This window comes from Sorex fumeus, unplaced genomic scaffold (assembly GCF_029834395.1).
Source record: "Sorex fumeus unplaced genomic scaffold, SorFum_2.1 ptg000122l, whole genome shotgun sequence".
NCBI classification, from domain to species: domain Eukaryota; kingdom Metazoa; phylum Chordata; class Mammalia; order Eulipotyphla; family Soricidae; genus Sorex; species Sorex fumeus.
This window is the reverse complement of record NW_026606179.1, coordinates 57,845,434-57,865,920: the sequence shown is the minus strand read 5'-3', so window position 1 is coordinate 57,865,920 and position 20,487 is coordinate 57,845,434. Positions and strand designations below refer to the sequence as shown.

Here is a 20,487-nt window from a genome sequence, read left to right as displayed (position 1 = left end):
GGCGCATTTCTCAACAGATCCTCCAAAGCAAACCAAGACTCGTAGCCCCACGGAACCCCACACCAAGGGGCCCGGCTTCAGAGCAGCCCTGGGCTGGTCAGACAGAGACACAAACGCCAATGGTGGCACCCAAGGGCGAGACCTTGTCACAAGAAGCGACGTGACAAGAGGCGCAGACGCGGCAGACGGCGAGAGACGGCGAGAGACGGCGCAGGCGTCCGCTTACCATGGACTTGGTGAAGGGCCGGGCCAGGGTGAAGAGCAACGTGTAGAACCACCAGCCGCGGTGGATGGCCGAGTACATCATGTTGCCGGGGTGCACGGCGTTGCAGGTGACCCCGCGCGGGGACAGGCGGCGGTGCAGCTCGTTGGAGAAGAGGATGTTGCAGAGCTTGGAGCGGTTGTAGGCCAGCATGGCCCAGTAGTCGCCGCGGGCGGGCGACAGCAGGCTCAGGTCCAGCTGCCCCGAGGAGTCATTGATGTCCGTGAACCTGGGAGAGGAAGATGCCGGCCCTGACACAGACAGACCACCTCGGGCGTGGGGGTCCCACTGGCCGTGCCGGGGGCTCACTCCTGGACCGGCACTCAGGGGTCACTCCTGGCCAGACTCTGAGGCCCGAGCCCTGGTTGGCTGCACACAAGGCAGGCGCTCTCCCCGCTGGACTCTGTTAAGGTCACAACCTCTGACTTCTCTTTTTTCTTCTCTCTCTGTCTCTGTCTCTGTTTCTGTCTCTCTCTCTCTCTTTCTGGCTTTTTGGGTCATACCCGGCAATACTCAGGGCTTACTCCTGGCTCTGCACTCAGGAATCACTCCTGGTTGTGCTCGAGGGACCATAAGGGATGTTGGGGATCGAACCCGGGTCAGCCGTATGCAAGGCAAACGCCCTCCCCGCTGTGCTATCACTCCAGTCCCCCAACCTCTGACTTCTTATGTGACTATTTATCGGGACAGAAACTCTGAGGAGTGACCTGCAGACATCACTGTGCAGATGGGACCACCCGGTCCCCCTGAAGAGACACGGGGGGTGGGCCCGGAAGGTGGCTCACCCTGAGATTTAAGTCTCCCCAACCACATCTGGACCCACCACCACCACCAGGGACGGCTCCTGAGCAGAGGTGGGAGAAGCCCCCCCAACAGCGTGGGGCGGGGGGTGGGCCCAAGCTTCTCTCCCACATGCACAGCAGGGGACAGCGTTCACGGAGGCCGACGCTACCCAGGGCCGGCCCTGCCAAAGGGGCCCAGCCCGCCTGGCCCGGCCAGAACCCGCTCCCCTCCGGCCCGCCTCGTGCATGTATTTGTTTGAAAACCTTTCCCCGGGAAGTTCAAGGGTAATTCAATTAAACGGGAAAACATCTTAAATAAAGGCCCGCTGCTTTTGGAAGCGGAGAACGCTCAAACATTCCTAACCCCTGACAGGACTTTCCTGGGTTGTTTGAGTCCGGCGCGGGGGGCCCTCCTCGTGCCTTTTCCTTGGAGCACCCGAGTAAATACAGATGAGTCTTGCTGCCTCCACGACGCTCTTCCAGATTAAAAATTAATGATTATAAAGGGGTTATAACCTTGGTGAGGTGCCATCAATAGTCTTCTATGTTTCAAAGATAAATGTAAACAAAGCTGGAATGAGCTCGCCTGGTTTTAAGCCTCCCCCGGCATGGGTTCCCATGAATCAAAGTAAGTAGTTGATGTCTGATAATTGGGTCTGACGGAGTCGTTAAACGCCAGCTGCTGGTTTCTTTCTTTTCTTTCCTTTTTTTAAATAACAACAAAGTAGAGAGTAACCTCAAGGAAGAAAAAGAAAAAAAAAAGGAAGGTTGGGGGGGTTTGTCCTCAACAAAGGAATTTTTCTCTACTGGGTCTCTGGCGCTTAGCTGAGGAGCGCCCCTGTTTATTTTTTTGCTTTATCACACGAACTCAGGACCCCGGCTCCAAATCATCGGGACACCTGATGTGCGGGTTGCCGGGGAAAAAAGAACAAAAACGCTGGAGGAGAAGGACTTTGCCGGGGATCTAGAGGGCTCGGGACAGCCGGGATCTTGAAGGGCATCACGGCACAGGGAGTGCTGGGGGGTGACGATCATATTTCCAGGGGAGCAAAACGTCTCCTCTGAGACTCACTCAACCCGGTCCCTAGTGTGGGGTGGCATCTCCTGCCCCAAAGTGCCACCACTGGCCTGCAAAGGGGCTACGTGGCATCAGTGGCTGCCTGAGTGTGGCCCACAGCTTAGGAGGAGCGGAACGAAGAGAAAATTTGAATCCCCGCAGGCAGGAGGCTGGGAGTCAGCTCCAGAGGCGGGGTACGTGGCCTTTCCTGTGCTGCAAGTTTCCCTGAGCAGGGCCTCCGGTGGCCCCCAGCACCACCGGGCATCACCAGACCCATCACAGAGCCACACGGCCAGGCTGGGCATCACTAGAGCAGCCCCAGGGCACCCCCTAGCACTGCCGAGGGTAGCTTCTCTCTGCAGTGACCGCAGCTGGGCACTGTCCACTGACTGCCCATGCCCCGGGGCTGGCTCCCACAGCCCGGCCTCCCCCGCCCCCTGGCATGGGTGCCACTCGCCAGGTCCCACGGATCCGTCAGTCCCGACCATCCTCCTAGGAGGCAAAGAGTGGGCCAGCTCTGGGGTGCCCCCAAGGCGGGCCGGTTGGCCAAGAAGGCTGTAGTGCGCCCCACGTACAGTGAGCGTGGATAGGCCACGGCGGTTCCATGCTGAAACACGGATGCAGCCAAGGAAGAAGATGCCCAGGGGAAGGAGTTTCCTGCCCAGCGAGGAGCGGGGCCCTCCCATGGGCCATGGGCGTTTGCTGCTGGGGGCTGGGGGCTGCCACCCCTGGGACGGCTCCAGCCCCTGGAGCGTTTCCTTTCCAACTGAGGCTTTCTAAAGGGCCAAGCTGAGACAACATGCAGGATTCTGTGGTAGACAAAAACAAGTGTGTTTTGACACAGCCGCAGAGAAGAAAGGCCGCTGGGCGGCTCCACAGCTCCTGGAGAATGCACCAGGTCCCAAAAAGAGCCAAGATCACCGGGAAGCCCCAGATAGGGTAGGTGCCGCATCCCGCCTCCTCCAGATGGAACCCCGGTGACCAGGAACCTCTACAAGCATAGCTCGAGTATGCGGGAACCAGGACTATTACTCCAAACCACGTGGCCACTTATGAGACCGCACGACATCTCCCTATATACAAAGTGATCAATGGAAAGTAAATCATCCAACGTTTCTCCCTGAAAATCAGGCTTAACTCTTACACAAACCACAACACCCAATAGGAGAGAGAGAACAAAAGGGAATGCCCTGACACAGAGGCAGGGTGGGATTGGGGAGGGGGTTACTGGGATCCGTGATGATGGGAAATGATCACTGGTGGAGGAATGGGTATTCAAAATAAATAAGTTAATTAATTTAAAAAAGTGTGTTTCAAAAAAAGAGTGGGTTTGCATGACCTCTGTGTGCTTGTGTGTGTGTATATGTGTTCACAGGTCTGAGTACATGTGTGTGTGCGTGTGTGTGCATGTGTGCACATGTATGTATGCATGTTTTATGTATGTACACATTTGTGTTTGAGTATGTGTGTGTTTATATGTGCTTGAGTGTGTGTGCTTATGTGTGCATAGATATGTGTGCATGCATGTGTGTGCATGTGTGCATGTCTGTACATGTATGTGGGCTTGTGTGTGCACGCATGTGTGCCCGTGTGTGCATGTCTGTACATGTATGTGGGCGCGTGTGTACGTGTGCATACGTGTGTGTGTGTGTGTGTGTGTACAGCAATTTAACACGACACTGCAGCCGCAGCCCTGGAGACTCCCTGCCTGCACTTGGCGCTTCCTGTCCTATTTTAATTGTTATCTGAAAAATGTTCACGGCAAAGGCGGCCAAGCTCTCCTTTTTTTAATACGATGCATTTTAGGTATGCAGAAACTCAATTCGCTCACTCAGACTCCAGATAAGTAACTAAAATTCGGGGAAGACACGGGGAGCCTCATAAATATTTCGCCCCGGGACAGTCTGCGGTCATATTTTCTGCAAACATCAGACTTTACTTGCCGCCCCCCGCCCCCGGTAACGGGGGGTCTTGACTCCAGCGAGGAGGAGATTCTGCCAAGGTTTGTGGAGGTAATTAGGTCTCCCACACTGGCACGTTACAGCGGCTGGTGGGCTGTGACTGGGCGAGGGGTGAGTGGGCACAGTGACCGTACCCAGTGTCCAGGCTGGGTCCGGGGCTGTGCAAGTCCGAGCCTACATAAGGGGGGTGGGAGCGGACCCCAGGGAAAGAACTAGCGCGCCCAGGCCCGTCTCCAGGCCCATCTCCGAGACACGACTCAGGAGGGCCGGGCTCATCTAGCCGCCGCCGCCACGCTTCTCCTGCGGGAGACGGAGGTCCTTCCCCTCAATCCATCTCTGAAACAGAATTAAGGTTCAGCTGCTCCCCAAGGCGGGCGCAAATTACGCCCCAGTTAAGGGGGGGGGGGACAAAGACATCTCATGAATTACCCTCGGAGACACGCATTTACGAAGGAAAGCGGGCAGCTGACAACTCCCCATCATCTCCCATTAAACACCAGCTCACTGAAACACGTCCCGCGGTGCCCCCCTGCATCTGGCCAGCCACTGGGGCTGGCAGATTTATGTCCCGAGCCGACGCTCAAGAGGCTGCGTGCCCCTCCCGCCCCCCAACCCCACCCCCGCCCCCGCCCGGCTCCTGAGCAGGGCCTGTGCCACTTCCGTGAACCAGCCTGGTGAGATGTGCAAAGATAAGGAGGCCCAGGGTTTTTTTTTTTTTTTTGTCCCCCACCTAATTACCCAATGTTTCGTATCTCTGAACGTGTTACCGGCATTTTCCTTTCATCCCAGCCGTCATAAATTTAACATGGTAGAAGTAAATCTCTCCACAGCGTGTCACTTACACCCTAAGCCCCTGTGCTGGAGAGTGATAAGGGTCCGGGCTAGCCCTTGGCTGGTCTCTCTCTTCCAAGTCCCAGGGGTTACATTTTCTGGAAGCATGATTAAAAAAATAAGCTTCATTCTGGGTCACTAAAACATTTCAGGACTTAAGACGGAGAGGAAGAGGGGGGGAAAACAAGCCCTTGTACATTATTATTTTTTTTTCTCCCCTGCCACTCTGCTAAGCTTCCAGGCACCCCAGGAAAATCTCCCCTAACATGTATTAAATCTAATCTCACCCTGCTAAAAAAAAAAAAAAAAAAAAACCTTTGTCTCTTCCGAATTCTTCTCCTTAGACAAACAGTTGTTTACCCGGGCCTTGAAACAAATTCGCTGAAAATACGATGAAATTTTCCAATGTCTTTTTTAGTCGATTGAATATTCTCCTAATGGTCATAGGAAAGAAGTGCCATCTGATGTTTTAATTGAAATTTTAACCGAAAAAGGCCCCGGCCAGATTTCTAATACGTTCCAACTACAGTGCTTCCCTTTCTACAATTACACAGTAATGTCTGCATTGAATTCCCTAATTTCTCATTATAAAACAATTGGATTTCATCTCGCGGTCTTTAATTGCATTGTTTCTCCTGCTAGAATAACTGCACGATTCTTCTTGGGGAGCTGTTGGACTGCTGAATGACAAATCAATAAAGGTCAGGCATTCAGATTCAATCAATTATTATTCCATGGCCAAGCGAAATCAATGGGGGGAGCGGTGGTGGGTGGGAGAGGGGGGTTGGAGATAGAACGCAGACAGACAACTTCCCACCACTGGAGAGGGCACCCCCCGAGATCGGGCAAGCCCCTGCCTGCTCGCCAAGCAAACCCAGCTCAGGTCGGAGACCCCCAAGGACCCGGGGGCCGGGCGGAGGGGAGACGCGGGGGCCCGCACCCACCTGTGGGACTCGGAGGAGACGACCACCACGCGGGCGGGCGCAGAGCGGCACAGGACTTCCTGCAGCAGCTGCACGAGGTAGAAGTGGCCCAGGTGGTTCACCTGGAAGGTGGTCTCCAGGCCGTCTTTGGTGAGGCTCCAGGGCAGCGCGAAGGCAGCTGCGTTGCACACAAGCACGTGCAAGGACCTGGAAAAGTGAACGGGAGAGCAACGGGCTTCAGCGCGGGGGACAGGAGCGCTCGCGGGGTTGGCGGGTGCACCCTCGGGTGCCCCAGGTGGGCACGTCTGAAACTGCTCTCATCGGGGTCTCCTGAGTTGCCAGGGGGATTTTGGAGTGTGTGTGGGGGGGGGGGGGGGGGGGGAAGGTCCTGTGATGCAAACCGCTTCAGGGTGAAGACCTGCTCAGTACTGGGCAGTGGGGGGGACAGGGTGGTGGTCACTCCTCCCAGAAACCAGACGATTACCTGAGTCTGGGCTTAGGCTGATGCTCAGGTTCTTGGCCTGTAAACATTAGGACATCCCATGGCCATGCAGTTAAGCAATGAAGGAGGAAACGCAATGTGAGAAGGAGGCCACTAGTGGACACTGCGACTGGACACGGGCCCAGCTCCCTGGCTCTGCCTCGCTCGGAATTAAAGCTCCATCTGAACATGGGCCTGGGGAGAGGTAAGTGGAAGTCCCCGTTTAAGATTTTTAAGATTTCCTCCTTCTTTTTTTTTTTTTTTTTTGGAATCCTCTACGTGTTTAATTTGTTACACAATAAAATTTTTTTAAATAACAGTAAGCCTTTCACGGGAATCAAAATCCTCTGTCTCCATGAAGAAAAGTGAGCACTGGGAAATCTTGCTAAGGTACTAATAAGAACAGTATATAAAGAAACACATCGGAGGCTAGCCAGAGAGTTCGTAATTACAACAGTAAAGCAACAAATTAGAACAAACTAAACATGCAATTGGGAAATCATTAAGTGAATGTGAGCACATACATGGGGTAGAATACTACGCAGTCATTAAAATGATAAATCTTTCGATCTCAGAAAACATCCATGTGTGATAATATGCAGAGTCCATAATGAAGAAGAAAGAACAGGTAGACAGGAGTGGTGTGTGCGTGGGGGGGGGCAAATTTCTGAAATTATTTTTTTTTTGAAATTGGTATTTATTTTGAGTTTAACATGTAGTAGCTAGATTATAAGGGAAAATGCAATCAAACAAATGATCTACAGGGGGAAAAAAAGCTTCTTAAGAATTTAACTAACATGTGATTTTTTTTTTTTTGGCTTTTTGGGTCACACTTGGCGATGCTCAGGGGTTACTCCTGGCTCATGCACTCAGGAATTACTCCTGGCGGTGCTCGGGGGACCATATGGGATGCTGGGAATCGAACCCGGGTCGGCCATGTTGGCTGCATGCAAGGCAGACGCCCTACCCGCTGTGCCATCGCTCCAGCCCCTAACATGTGATTTTTTTTTTTAATTCAGGGTTCTTTTCATAGAGACTTAATGGAGTTCTCAGTATTCACAACAGTCTCATTTTTGAGCCCATCTTCATAGGAAACGGGTTTTTAAAAACAATCGTTGGTATATAATGTAGGGAATATTAAAAATTTCATCTAAAATCTGAAACAATTATTAAACAAAGAAAGCATGCTGATAACTGTAGCCACGAAGGCCTCGCCTACCTAGTTACTATAGCAATTAATACAAATCAATACTAACACACGGAATCTAACAGAAATACTGACAATGCCATTTGAAACCTTTAGTAAACTAGATTGCAAAACAGCCAGTATAAGATTTAGCATGCAGAATCCGACAGGTAGCCAAAATTAAAATACGATATTTTGGCCCATTAATTTAGAGATTTATTTTTTACGCTTCTTCTATTTTTATCAGTCCTATGACACTGGTAAGAATATATATATATATATATATATATATATATATATATATAATCTTACCAAACTCTAGCTCTGAGACTGAAATGACTTTGGAAGAGTTCCATCCGTTCACCCTAGCCCTTGATCCAAGTAGCAGGGCAGCTCCCGTGGGTGCCCTTGAATGTGACTGTCTTTGGAAGAGTCTTCACAAAAGTAATGGAGCTCAGGACCGAGATGAACTGAGCCCTAACTCAGGTAGGTGTGAAGCCAGGGAACTTTGCCCTGGCACAGCAAGAGGAGAGCACAGATGGGTAAAGGCGCTGGCACCACAGTAGACGGGCCAGACCAGGGTCGGCTTTTCACTTTCTACCTGTTCAATGGGGCTGAGATCTCCCCAGAGGAATCACACAAAGACAAGTGGCGACACGACAAGCACTGTAGCACTGTCCTCTCGTGGTTCATCGATTTGCTCAAGCGGGCACCAGTAACGTCTCCACTGTGAGACTTGTCACTGTTTTTGGCATATCAAATATGCCACGGGGAGCTTGCCAGGCTCTGCCGTGCGGGTGGGATACTCTCGGTAGCTTGCCAGGCTCTCCAAGAGGAACGAAGGAATCGAACTCGGGTCGGCCACGTGCAAGGCAAACGCCCTGCCCGTTGTACTAAAGGGTCTTTATTGGCTAGCCCAAGCTAGGGCCCCTGTCCTGCTCACAGACGCAGCAGCTTCCTCGGAGCAAGCGGCCCCTTGCCACAAGTGTGCAGGGATTTTATCTCCCAGCCTTTCGTAACAGGGGTTTGTCTTTGGCAGTGGTCGAGGAGGCTTTCCAGCTACTTGGTAACTTCTGACTGGCCAGAGGCAGGCTGAGGCGGTGGCCGGGGACTTTCCTGGTCGCTTCTGTTTGGTTGTCCTGGCTGGTCACATCACTTCAGGAAACTGTAACTCAGGAAAACCTTTACTTAAGTCTAGGAAACCGAACCTTAGGCCTGGCTCCTGATTGAGCCTGTCATGGCATAAAAGCGTCTTTATGTCTTCGTAAGCTTCCTTCACCAGTCACCGTCACTGTCCTCCCACTGTCCATCGATCTGCTCGAGCAGGCCCAGTAACGCCTCCATTGTGAGACTTACTGTTACTGTGCTTGGCATTTTGAATATGTCACGGGGAGCTTGCCAGGCTTTGCTGTGCGGACGGGATACTCTTGGTGGCTTGCCAGGCTCTCCGAGAGGGGCAGAGGGATCGAAGCCGGGTCGGCCGTGTGCAAGGCAAACGCCCTACCTGCTGTGCTATCGCTCCAGCCTTCCTTCACCAGCATTTTTAGATATTATATGTGACACATTCAGCACATTTTGTTCTATTTCTTCCTAAGAATTTCATGATTTCTGATGCTAATAGGAGTGAATGAACTTCATAAGCTGGGACATCATTCTTCGTACAGAGAGCCACAATGACTTTTGCCTACTGATCTTTTATCCTGTGACCTGGAGAAACTTATTTATTATTTTTCATGGTTCTCTAGACGCTTTTGGATTTTCCACATATAAAGTCATGTTGGCTGTAAACACAGTTTGATTTCTTCCTTTCCAATTTACAATGCCTTTTTCACTTTTGCCGAGCTGCCTTGGTGAGGATTTCTAAGTCAATGGGCCACAGAGATAGTACAGCATGTAAGCCTCTTGCAGGAGAAAGCTTCAGCAGTTCCCGGTGGGGAACAACCCCCCACCCTCCACACCATCACTCCACACACACACACACACACACACACACACACACACACACACACAGAGAAGAGCTTCTATGATGGTATTGAATATGAATAATGAGAGACAGTACTCTTCATTGATAGTTTCCTGATCTTAGGGAGAAACTTCCCATCTAATTTAATATCTTAGCACTGAGTAGGAAGTCACCTGTTTTTATTTTTGTTATTGTTGTTTTATGATTTTTATCTGGCTAAAGAAAAATTTTTATCAGGGTAAGTATATTTCAAATTTACTAAATATTCTTATAATGAAAGGACAAGTTTTTTTTTTACCCCCACTCCATTTCCAAGTAGTTTTGTCTGTTGGTATGATTCTTTAGTGTACTAGTACATATGTATAATATGCTAAGTAAAAATACTAGTATAGTCTCCATAGGTATGCAATGCCGATGAGCCTTGAATTACTGGAATGAACCCCTTTGCCATTCGTGGCATGGAATCCTTTCTTATGTGCTGCTACGTTTAGTTTCCCGGTATTGGGCTGACACATTTTTGTATCCAGCCTCATATATAATTCTGGCTTATGGTTTCTTCTTGTGATGGCTTCATCTTGTTTGTGATCATATCACACCAGCTTTACTGAGTTAATAGATTCTTCCCCCCCTCTTGCATGCGTTGGAAGAGGTTGCAGAGAGTTGATATTAATCCTTCTTTAAATGCTTGGTGGAATGCCCTAATTTTATAAATCGAGAAATCATTTTACTCACTGATTTTAAAAACAGGATTTGTACAAATCTCAGGATGACAGGGAAATCTGAGTGTCACTGAGAGATTACCTTCTTTGTTCTGTTTCTGAACAATTTCTAGTTCCTCACTCATCTAAACCTGAAGGTGGTTAAGGGACCAGGACCCACTCATGGTGCCCGCCACCACTGTTGTTAATGAACAGACTCGGACAGTCCAGTTCTCTGCAGAGGCAGGCAGCAACGCTCTGAGGCATCTGGTCTACCTACGACATCCTTCAGATTCCATTTCTAACCAAAGCACGATCTGGTCATTTGTAGGCAGGGCGGAGTTTCATAGTAAGGCAGGACCACTGAGGAAAAGGAGGGAAATGGTTGAAGGGAATGGGAGTGAGTTTTAATGCGAGTGCCAAATATTTGACTTTCCAACGTTGTTAATACTTTTCCCTCTTTGTTCCCCTCGATTAGTGCTCTGTATGTGTTAAGCATTTAGTAAAAACTTGTGTACCTAACATCCCTAAGTAGCATAAATTATTATTGTAACCTTATAGATAAATAAGGGATCAGGAACACGTTTTCTGTGGTCAGAATAAACATCAGAAATGGAAAAAATAAAGGAGCAAATAAATGAGCAAAAACAAAACTAAACTGAATGGCCATCTCACTTCTGGGCTACTGGCCAATTCCTTCTTTCTTTTAAAAAAATTCTTTTTTTAATTAAAGCACTGTGATTTACAAAGTTATTCAGAGTTGAGTTTTAGACATATAATATTGCAGAACAAATGTTCCCAGATTCCCTCCGGGCTGCCTCCCCCCCAGCCTGCCCTCTTGACAAGCACGTTTCTAAGTTGGACTGTTAAAGTTCAGGTCTCTCGATATTAGTGTTGTGGATTTTGTGGTTTGGCCGTTTGGCTCTATCAGTCCTTGTACCACCAATGGACCTGACTCTTCTGACCTGGGCCCTGTTGCTTCTCCTCTGCCTTTCCACCTCCTCCCCTCCACGCTTTCCTTCCTTTTCCTCCCTCTTCTTTGGGACCAACATTGATCCAAGCATCCGCCCTTTAAAACATTGAATTCTCTCATCCGTTTATTCTTAATACCACATATAAGTGATATCAGCCTGTGTTTATCCTTCTTCCTCTGAATTACTTCATTTAACATGACGTCTTCCACTTCCATCTGAGTGACTGTGAACTGCATGATTCCATCATTCCTCACAGCTGTGTAGTATTTCACTATGTATATACCAACCAGCCACCACCATGCTGAGACCACTCTCCGCACACATGAAGGTACCGGCAGAGGAATAAAGGCACGGGGGTCCCGGGCTGAGATCTCTAAGCCTACTCGGATCAGGGCTGAGCATCCTCCACCCAGATTCTCCAAATTCCAGTAGGCGGGGGTCACACCCACCAACTGGCCCCCTGGCGCCGTGTAATCCCATCAACGGCCAAGACCCAGAGACTATAAAACCCAGCTCCCGGAAGAGAACAGCGCAGAGTCTCCTGCCCCCGCGCCTGGCTGTCCTCGCCGGGGCTCCTTGGAGGGGAGCAGGTTGAGTTTCCCTCCCCACCCCGACCAGGGCTCCAGCAGCCAAAGACTTCCAGAACCAGCCACCACCATGCTGAGACCACTCTCCACACGCATGAAGGTACTGGCAGAGGAACAAAGGCATGCGGGTCCCGGGGCTGAGATCTCCAAGCCTGCTCGGATCGGGGCTGAGCATCCTCCACCCAGATCCTCCATCCTCCAGTAGGGTGGGGTCACACCCACCAAATGGCCCCCTGGCGCCATGTAATCCCATCAATGGCCAAGACTCAGAGACTATAAAACCCAGCTCCCGGAAGTGACATCTTATTATCTCATTCCTACTGTGGACAACCTGGCAGGCTACCGAATGTAACCTGCCCACACGGCAGAGTCTGGCAAACTCCCCGTGGCGTACCCAATATGCCAAATACCAGTAACAATGATGGGTCTCATTCTCCTAACTCTGAAAGAGCCTTGAATATGGCACTTTTTAAAAAAAAAAAATCTCAGGGCTAGGCCTAAGGAAAAGAGGACGTTACTGGGGCCTGCTCGAGGCAATCGACGAATAACAGGATGGTTGTGATTGTGACTGATTGTGATACCAACCTCTTCATGATCCACTGACCTGTTGTTGGACGTCTAGGTTGATTCCAAATCTTAACTATTGTCCTGAGTGCTGCAATGAATAACGGGGGTACATACATTCTTTTGAATGATTGTTTTTCTATCCTGAAGATAGACACCCCAAAAAGGGAATTGCTGGGTCTTATGGGAGCTCAAAATTCCCTTCTTTCTTAAACCTCCCGAAAGGGAAAGAGCTAAGTGTGAAGAGAAACTCCCCATCAGCCAAGTCATGCTTGCGGATTTCTGTCTGATGAGTTTAACCGGTTACTGTGTTTGGCATATCTAATACAACAAGTCTCATGACGGAGACGTTACTGGGCCCGCTCGAGCAAATCGATGAACAGTGGGAGGACCGTGACTGTGACCGAGTTTAACCAGTGAGATTCTAACACAGTCCAGCTGCTTCCCTGCCCTGTAAGCTGAGATCCGATGCATGCACCCCGCAAAGGTGTGAAGAGCAAAGTCACACCATCTAAAGAGGCAGTGGCCAGGGCTAGTCCTTGTTCCTTCCTCTGTCCCCAGACCCTCCCTTTTATCCTCGAAAGAGAATACAATTCCTCAGTGTTGAATTCTGCAGCGTTCAGCCAAGCTGAAGACAGGCCAAGGCATCTGGAATGGTGACACCAGGCCTCTCTCAGTCACGAAGGCCTCCAACTCCTTCCAGCATCTTCCACGGCACACCTTCTCAAGGAAACACAAACCACGCCAAGCATGGGATCCGGAGGCCAAAGACCTCCGCCGGGAGGCAGGAACCCCCGAAGGACCAGGGAAACCCTTTCCTCTTTCACCCAATTTTAATACCCTTCATTAATGCTAATTGCACAGGACCAGAGGCAAAAACATGTTACCGGCACCTAAGCCTTGTCACCTCTGTTAATTAAAAACAGGCTTATGGAATATGAAACTATGAAGTGGAGGCTTCATTCTCCTTTTCTTTTTTTAATTGTAAAGACACTTAATTGGCTTGTACAGGAGGAAAAGAAATCCTTTCCTTTTGCTTTAATGAGGCTTTTATTATTCAAATGGCACATTCAGCAGGGTTTTGACTAAAAGCCCTTGCAATTCAAAAGGCTCTGAGATGATGAATATTTACAAAATATCAAAAGGAAAGTTCAAATAATAATGATAGGATGAAAACAAAAATAGTCCCACTGCAATCCTAGAGTCAATGCAGTGAGAAGCTGGAGGGACTGATTTTTTTTTCCCCTTTGGGGGTCATACCTGGTGGTACTTGGGGGTTACACTTAGGAATCACTCCTGACGGTGCTTGGGCACCATACAAGATGCCAGGGACTGAACTTGGATTGGCCACGTGCAAGGCAAACACCCTACCTGCTCTGGCCGCAGATTTTTCTTCCCTGGGTGGATTCTACTCTGTGGGGGTGTAAGTGCGCCTGGGAAAGGGGCCTCCAGAGTCTGTCACAGGAGATTCCAAGAGAGGGAATCTGTTCTCGGAGTTCTGACGGATCCACAGGGAAAGCTGACCGCTGAACTCTGAACTGCATCAAGCCGGATGAGGGTGAGGTTTCAAAAGCAGCTGGCCCAGGCCCCAGTGTCAGCTCGTTCCTCTGGGCCAGAGGACATATGGCGCTCCAGAGGGAAGAAGGCCGCCCTCCTCATGGGTGGGGCTGGCAAGGGCCAGACCTCCCAGACACCATCCCAAGACCTCCCACGAACCAGGGAGACTGACAGAAGGACTGTCAATGTCACTGTCCTCCCATTGTTCATCGATTTGCTTGAGCGGGTCCAGTAACATTGTGAGACTTGTTACTGTGTTTGGCATATCGAATACATCACGGGGAGCTTGCCAGGCTTTGCCATGCGGGTGAGATACTCTCAGTAGCTGACAAAAGGACAATCGCCACCAAACTCCTTCAACCTATGCCAGGACACAGCCACGGGAGGCAGGAGAGGCCCCTGTGTCTGACCACCTGGCCCGAGCTAGCAAAAACACCTAGATGACGGCGAGAATGGCCTGGGTTGCTGCCACCGCCCCCCCCCCCCCCGCCCCCCACCAATCCCTCAGCAGTGGGCAGGGACCAGGGGGCAGCGACCCACCCCTGGCACCTCTGGTGGTTTCCAGAAAGTTCAATGCCCACGTCTAAACGGTGGCATCTCCTAGGAGGCTAATGCAGATGCGACCTCCAGCCATCAGCATCCACATGGATGGAGCCAAGTCCTTGCGTTCCCGAGGGCTCGCGTGGAGTGCGGAGTAAACCCACTGCACGCGCCTGAGAAGATACCCCTGGGCCCACGCCCCATCCTCAGGGCTGTGATAGCCAGGATGAAGCGAAGTGTTACACCCCAGAAAATGACGTGAGTCGGCGGGAGCAGGAAGTCGTGCTGGGCCTGGCAGATTGGCCAAGATGGAATCACTTGTGCCACTGAGTCCAGCCAGGAGGCATCGGGTCTTAGAGCCACCCATGGCTCGGGTATGTCCCTTCCGGACTCAGAACTAAGAAGGGGGCGTCCAAGAGGCCAAGGGGGGCAGGAGTACCCGCCAGGGGCGTAGGTGAGGGTGGGGGAAGATTTGCTAACTGAATGGTGACAGGCGCCCAAGAAAACCAGGCCGGCTTCCGTGGGTTAAACAACGTCCTCCCAGGGAAGGCACGGCCAGTGCGGCGAGGGGTGGGGGGGTTCCATTTCAGAGCCGGCCCCGGAGTGAACCGAGCGGAATGTTATGTAAAGGCGGGCGCCTTCCAATTCCTCCTCGCAACAGAATGTCACACCATCTGGGGCTTTTCTCCAGTGGGTCTGCAAGAATCCAGACTATTTGGAAATACACGAAAAGTGCAAGAGAAAGGCAACCACAAATGCCAAAGCCCCAGAGCGGCCGTTTCTCAGCCTTCGCTGGTGCTAGCTGTCACCAGAAAAGGAAAGGGCCCAACCCCACCCCCTACACACACACACACACACACACACACACACACACACACACACACACACACGCAGATCCCCAAGCGGATGACCCTTCTGGCATGACTAGTTGGTTTCTTCACAATTCACGAAAGGAAGCGCAGAACTCCACAGAGCAAGTGTCTTCTCCACGCCCCCGCCTTCCACCAAACCCCAAATCCAAACGTCCCACACACACCTGAGAGGGAAGCCAGGAAGAGGTGAGCTTCGCAAAAATGCTTCTTTGCTAGTCTATAGACCAAACATGATTGCCACTCGATGCCTCTTTTGCAAACCACAGCACCCAAAAGGAGAGAGAGATCAAAAGGGAATGCCCTCTCACAGTGGCAGGTTGGGTTGGGGATGGTCGTGGGAGGGATACTGAGATCCGTGGTGGTGGAAAATGGGCGCTGGTGGAGGGATGGGTACTTGATCATTGTATAACTGAAACCCAAGGACAAAAATTTATAAGTCTATAACTACCTCGTGGTGTTTCGCTAATAAAAAAAAATGATTCTTTGCTGTGATAGTTGGGGAAGTCCCAGTGACACCACCGAGAGGGAGGGGTGGCCACAGCCGGCTCATCTGCTCATCTGATGGTTGGGAAAAGCCGAGAAAAATGCCAAGAGTCAGGTCTGGGTCCGGGTGGAGGTGATGCTGAATCATGAGCACGGGTCACCTCAAGTGCTCCCCGACTCCCATCTTCCAGACTGTGGGCTCTATGCTCTGGGAACACGAATACCCGCCACTCGGGAAGAAACATAACTATTGCCCGCATGCACAAGACGCCTTGTTTTCCGTGGCCTGACTCAATACTCCATCTCCAGGGGATGAGCTCCCGGGTAAATAGACAGGGGACGGGCGAAGAGGGCCAGTGGAGTGAGAAATTGGGGAGCAAAGACGAGAGCAGCTGACGTGGCCACTGACCCCTCCCAGCTGAGCTTTGAAATCTCAGGGATTATTTGGAAAACTTGAGGGACGAGAGGTATGAAAATACTAACGAACCCAGAGTGGATTCTGCCGTTGAGATAAACCGAGTCACTCTTGTTGTTGGCTATTGTGGGGGGAAGGGGCTGTTTATATAATATTATATATATGTGTGTGTGTTTGTGTGTGTGTGTGTGTGTGTGTGTGTATATATATATATATAGTTGCAATAGAGAAAATAATCCCAGCCAATCACCGGATATGGAGCCGAGCATGGCTATATCCCTGGAGACCACCAGGAATTTTTCATTTCATGCACCATTTGCAACTTCACTATAGAGTGAATTCCAGAACGTCACTACGTACACTTAACGAAACGTGGAAATGCTCGTGCTTTTGTTCTGTCCTTAAATTTTTGGCCTCAAATCCATTATCTTAATTATGTTTTCCCATACTGTCATACACAGTCCCTGCAGTAGAAGCGCGACCTCATTGATCCTAAACAGGGGGAGAGGGTGGCTCTCTAGGAAAAAAAAAAATTAAAAAATGCATTGATCTGATCAGCAGACCACCAACAGGCTTCACCCGGCTTCACCCCGTCACCTCCCCAAGGTGGGCCTCTCTAGTTGAGGCTGCCATTTCATCCGTTCCCATCTCTCGTTGGCACTTTACAGACCTGGGGACGTCTACTGAATCTGAGCATCCAGGGTGCGGGCGGGAGGGAGGGGAGACGGGCACCGACTCCAGCCATCCCCCACGACCTCGCAGCCTCGCTGAAACACGGCCCAGGAGGCAGAAAACGCACATTGGTCCAACTCTCTCGACCAAGTCCCTGACGTCCACCTGCCAAATAAATCACCACCGCGTCCTGCAGAAATTCCCCTATGCTACGGAAGAGGTCTTGGAACACCCAGTCAGTGCCCGCAGGAGAAGCGAAGTGTGTGCCCGTGACTCGTACCCGAGGGAGATGGGAAGGAGCCTGAGGGCACCGAGGCTTGGGGCTGGTGTTGTCCAGAGAAAAGGGGCCACATTATTATTTTTTTTCTTTGCTTTTTGGGTCACATCCGGCGATGCACAGGGGTTCCTCCTGGCTCTGCACTCAGGAATTACTCCTGGAGGTGCTCGGGGGACCATATGGGATGCTGGGGATCGAACCCCGGTCGGCCGCATGCAAGGCAAACGCCCTCCGCACTGTGCCAGCACTCTGGCCCTTCACTCAAACACACCGTGCACTCTGTACCCACTGGCCAACTCTGCCCCTCCCTGGCCGGGGGGGGGGGGGGGCTCCTTGGCTCCACCTACAGACAGTGGGGCTGTCCCTTGTTCAGAAGGGCAGACCTGCCAGGTCCCAGGTGACGCTGCAAAGGAAAGTGCCCCGACACCTCTGGGGGCCACCAGGGCCCTGGAAATAGCTAATGAAGAGATGGAGTCATCCCGGGGCCCAGCTCGAGGACTGACTCTGAGGTGTCAGGGCGGGTGGCCTCTCCATCATCCGCTGGGAAGAACCAGCGGCAGCACTGATGGGTCAGATCATCGCTGGTGCCATCGGGGGCAGCCGAAAAATCCGACGTTTTCCAGAATAATGGCACCTACGCGGGACGCAGCGGGACACAGACATCCCTGTGTGCTCTCATTCCCCCGGAAGCCACGGGAGGGTCCCCCGGACATCACCTCGGTCTTGCGCTGGGCTGAGACCTCAGACTCCCTCTGGCCCTCTCAGCCTATGTCAGGGGAGGCGCCCTGAGGTGCCTGGAAAGGGTGTGGGGTGGAGCTCGGGAGGAGCCATTTCTCGGCCCCCTACAGACCACCTTCTGACACTCTTAGCCCCCCCCCCCCCAGTTTCTGGTCTCCCAAGTGGGCAGAATAACACAATAGCATTGCATGCTCATGCATGGACACCCCCAAAATGGGCGCGTCGCCCCCAAATGTTCATCTCCTAACGCAAAACGGGGTCTCCAAAGATCAGGGACTAGTGTCCAGCCAGAAGAAAGGCAGGGCTGAGGGATGGGGCGTCCCCTGAGAACGTCACAGGAACCAGAGGGCAGAGGCCAGCTATGGGTAACTCGAGCAGATGGAAGTCGCCGCACTGAACTCACCCCCGTGCCCAGGGAGAGAGAGAGAGAGAGAGAGAGAGAGAGAGAGAGAGAGAGAGAGAGAAGCAGCAGGAGGGATACAGGAAGGGAAAGTTCCCCATTGGCTACTGAGGGGCAGGCGTGAGTTTTCCTGGGGAGTGACCGAGAGTTGCAGGGCTAGAGAGTGGGCGGATGGCCGACACGTTTCTATGAAACTCTAACAGTCCCTGAGCTGCACACTGCTAAATTGTGTGTTTCGGAGCCTGTCAGCCGTGCCCCCATGACTCAATGACTCAATTGCACCTCAAAGCTCCTGCCTGGGTGTGAGAAGCCCCCATACCCGGAATTGGCGGAATGGCCACCAGCTAGCAGGGCGGTGAGAACAGCCCTTTGGTCCCCCACCTTGTTCTCTTAGCCCCCCGAGAACAGCCACGGAGACTCAATGGAGACCACAGCACTGCATTCTCGGTCGGCGACGTGCAGCCCTGCCAGCCGCCAGGTTCTGTCTAACAGAGCTTCCATCAGCAGGAGAATCCCATTGGACCAAGCTGGACTTCCTCCCCCACCGCTGAATTTCCGCTACTGTTTCTGAGACTGGGTTGAAATTCATAGCGATGTGTTTCTTTGACATTACTGCTCTTTCTGCTATACACGTGTGTATGGTATTAGCTAGTTGGTAAGCTGGTATGACCACTAAATAATCATAGAAAATCCAGGGGGAATTTGATATTAGGGGGAAAAACTATAATGCTTAGGTTATATCTTTATACATACACATATTTAATGCCTTCACTATAGAATACCTATTGTATTGAATTCTACTGGGTTAACAAACATGCACACCACACACACACACACACACACACACACAATGACGGCGATGTTCCAAAATACAAAAATGGTGTTAAGTGAGAGGACGTGCATTCAAGGAAGAACTGCATGATGCCTTGGATTTTCTTTCAAATAATCTAGCAAAAGAGGGGCCACCGATGAATTAAATTGACCATCTACAGATTCTCATGCAATCTGAGAAAGTCCCTTGAACTTCTTCATTCTCCGTGTCCTAGAAGCTGCAATAAAGGATTTCAAGAACAACAGACCAACAAATCCAGGGGAAAACAAAAACGGTCCTTTTCACTTTTATATTGATGGCCTTTCTGTGCTCTTCCAATGTTCTACATAGAGATGCATCTTTTTTATTTTTTTCTTTTTGGAAGTCACAGAACATGCGCACAAACAGTACTTACACAGGACCCCAAAGTAAACGTCTATTACGTCTACTGGAAAGCGCTAAGTGCGTCCAGGTCTTTGCAGACGAGAGTGAGGACAGCGTGGTCAGCTGGGAATCTATCCTAGTACACACACGGGCGTGGGGTGGGGGCGGAACTAGTGCCGGGGCAGGGGCTGAGCTGAGCAGGACCCCCCTTCCAACTGCAGAAGCAGCTGGACACCAACTCCATGAAGACACCCCCCCCCTCAGGAGGAAGGACCAGAATACAGGAAGAGCCTCTTCCCAAAGAACCCGGGGGGGGGGGGTCTGAAATCCTTGGGGGCCTCAGGGTTGCAGAAGGACCCACCTGGGTCTCCTCTGAGCTCCCTATTCCGTTCTCTCTCTGATGGGGCTGGGGGCAGGGGACGCAGGTCTGTGTGAAGTGTCAGAGGTGGAGAAGCTGAAGGAGCCCCAGAAACACGAGCGGGGTCCCCAGCGCCAGAGTGGGAGAGACCCAGGAGCCCACTGTGGGAGACAAGGCCTGAGCCTGGCAGACGGTGCAGGACTGAGAGCTGCGGCCTCCTGTCCTGCCCCCGGGCACTGGGCCTCCCCATCCTTCCACCGGGCCTCCCCACCCTCCCCCTGGGCCTCACCATCGTCCTGCTATCTGCTCCACGGCACCCAGATTCTCCCCAGCCAGCCCTGCTTCAAGACCTGCGCCTGCCGTTCTCCAGACAATGGGCTCCGGTGCCTGACAGGGTACCAGGGCTACCAAAGAAAGGGCCCTGACGACTCAGCAGCCAGAAATCTCACCCCCCCCCCCTCCCACCCCCCCCCCCCCCCCCCCGTCACGGGCACACTAGCTTCACACCATCTGGACAACATGCCTGAAATCGGACCAAGGGGTAGCCCCCTCAAGAAGGCTGCAGGAAGCTTTGCCGGAGGGTAATTTGACTTCACCCCCCAGCCGAATTAAAGGCAGTTCATAGGATCCAGAAACCCTGAAGAACGGGTCCCACGAAAATGCGATCCCCAAAGAGGTGCGTGGGGCTACGGGGACAGGACAGCAGGCAGG

General features: G+C 51.7%; 1 protein-coding gene across 1 annotated transcript in view; it reads right to left on the bottom strand.

The window, feature by feature from the left end:
- The window catches only part of WWOX (WW domain containing oxidoreductase), a 696,817-nt gene that overhangs the window by 477,291 nt on the left and 199,039 nt on the right, over positions 1-20,487 (bottom strand). Inside the window, exons 7-8 of the mRNA XM_056136201.1 lie at positions 5,838-6,023; positions 227-491 (exon numbers count right to left, since the gene is read on the bottom strand). Of these exons, the coding sequence (XP_055992176.1) occupies positions 227-491; positions 5,838-6,023 (451 nt within the window). The remainder of the gene's footprint in view (positions 1-226; positions 492-5,837; positions 6,024-20,487) is intronic.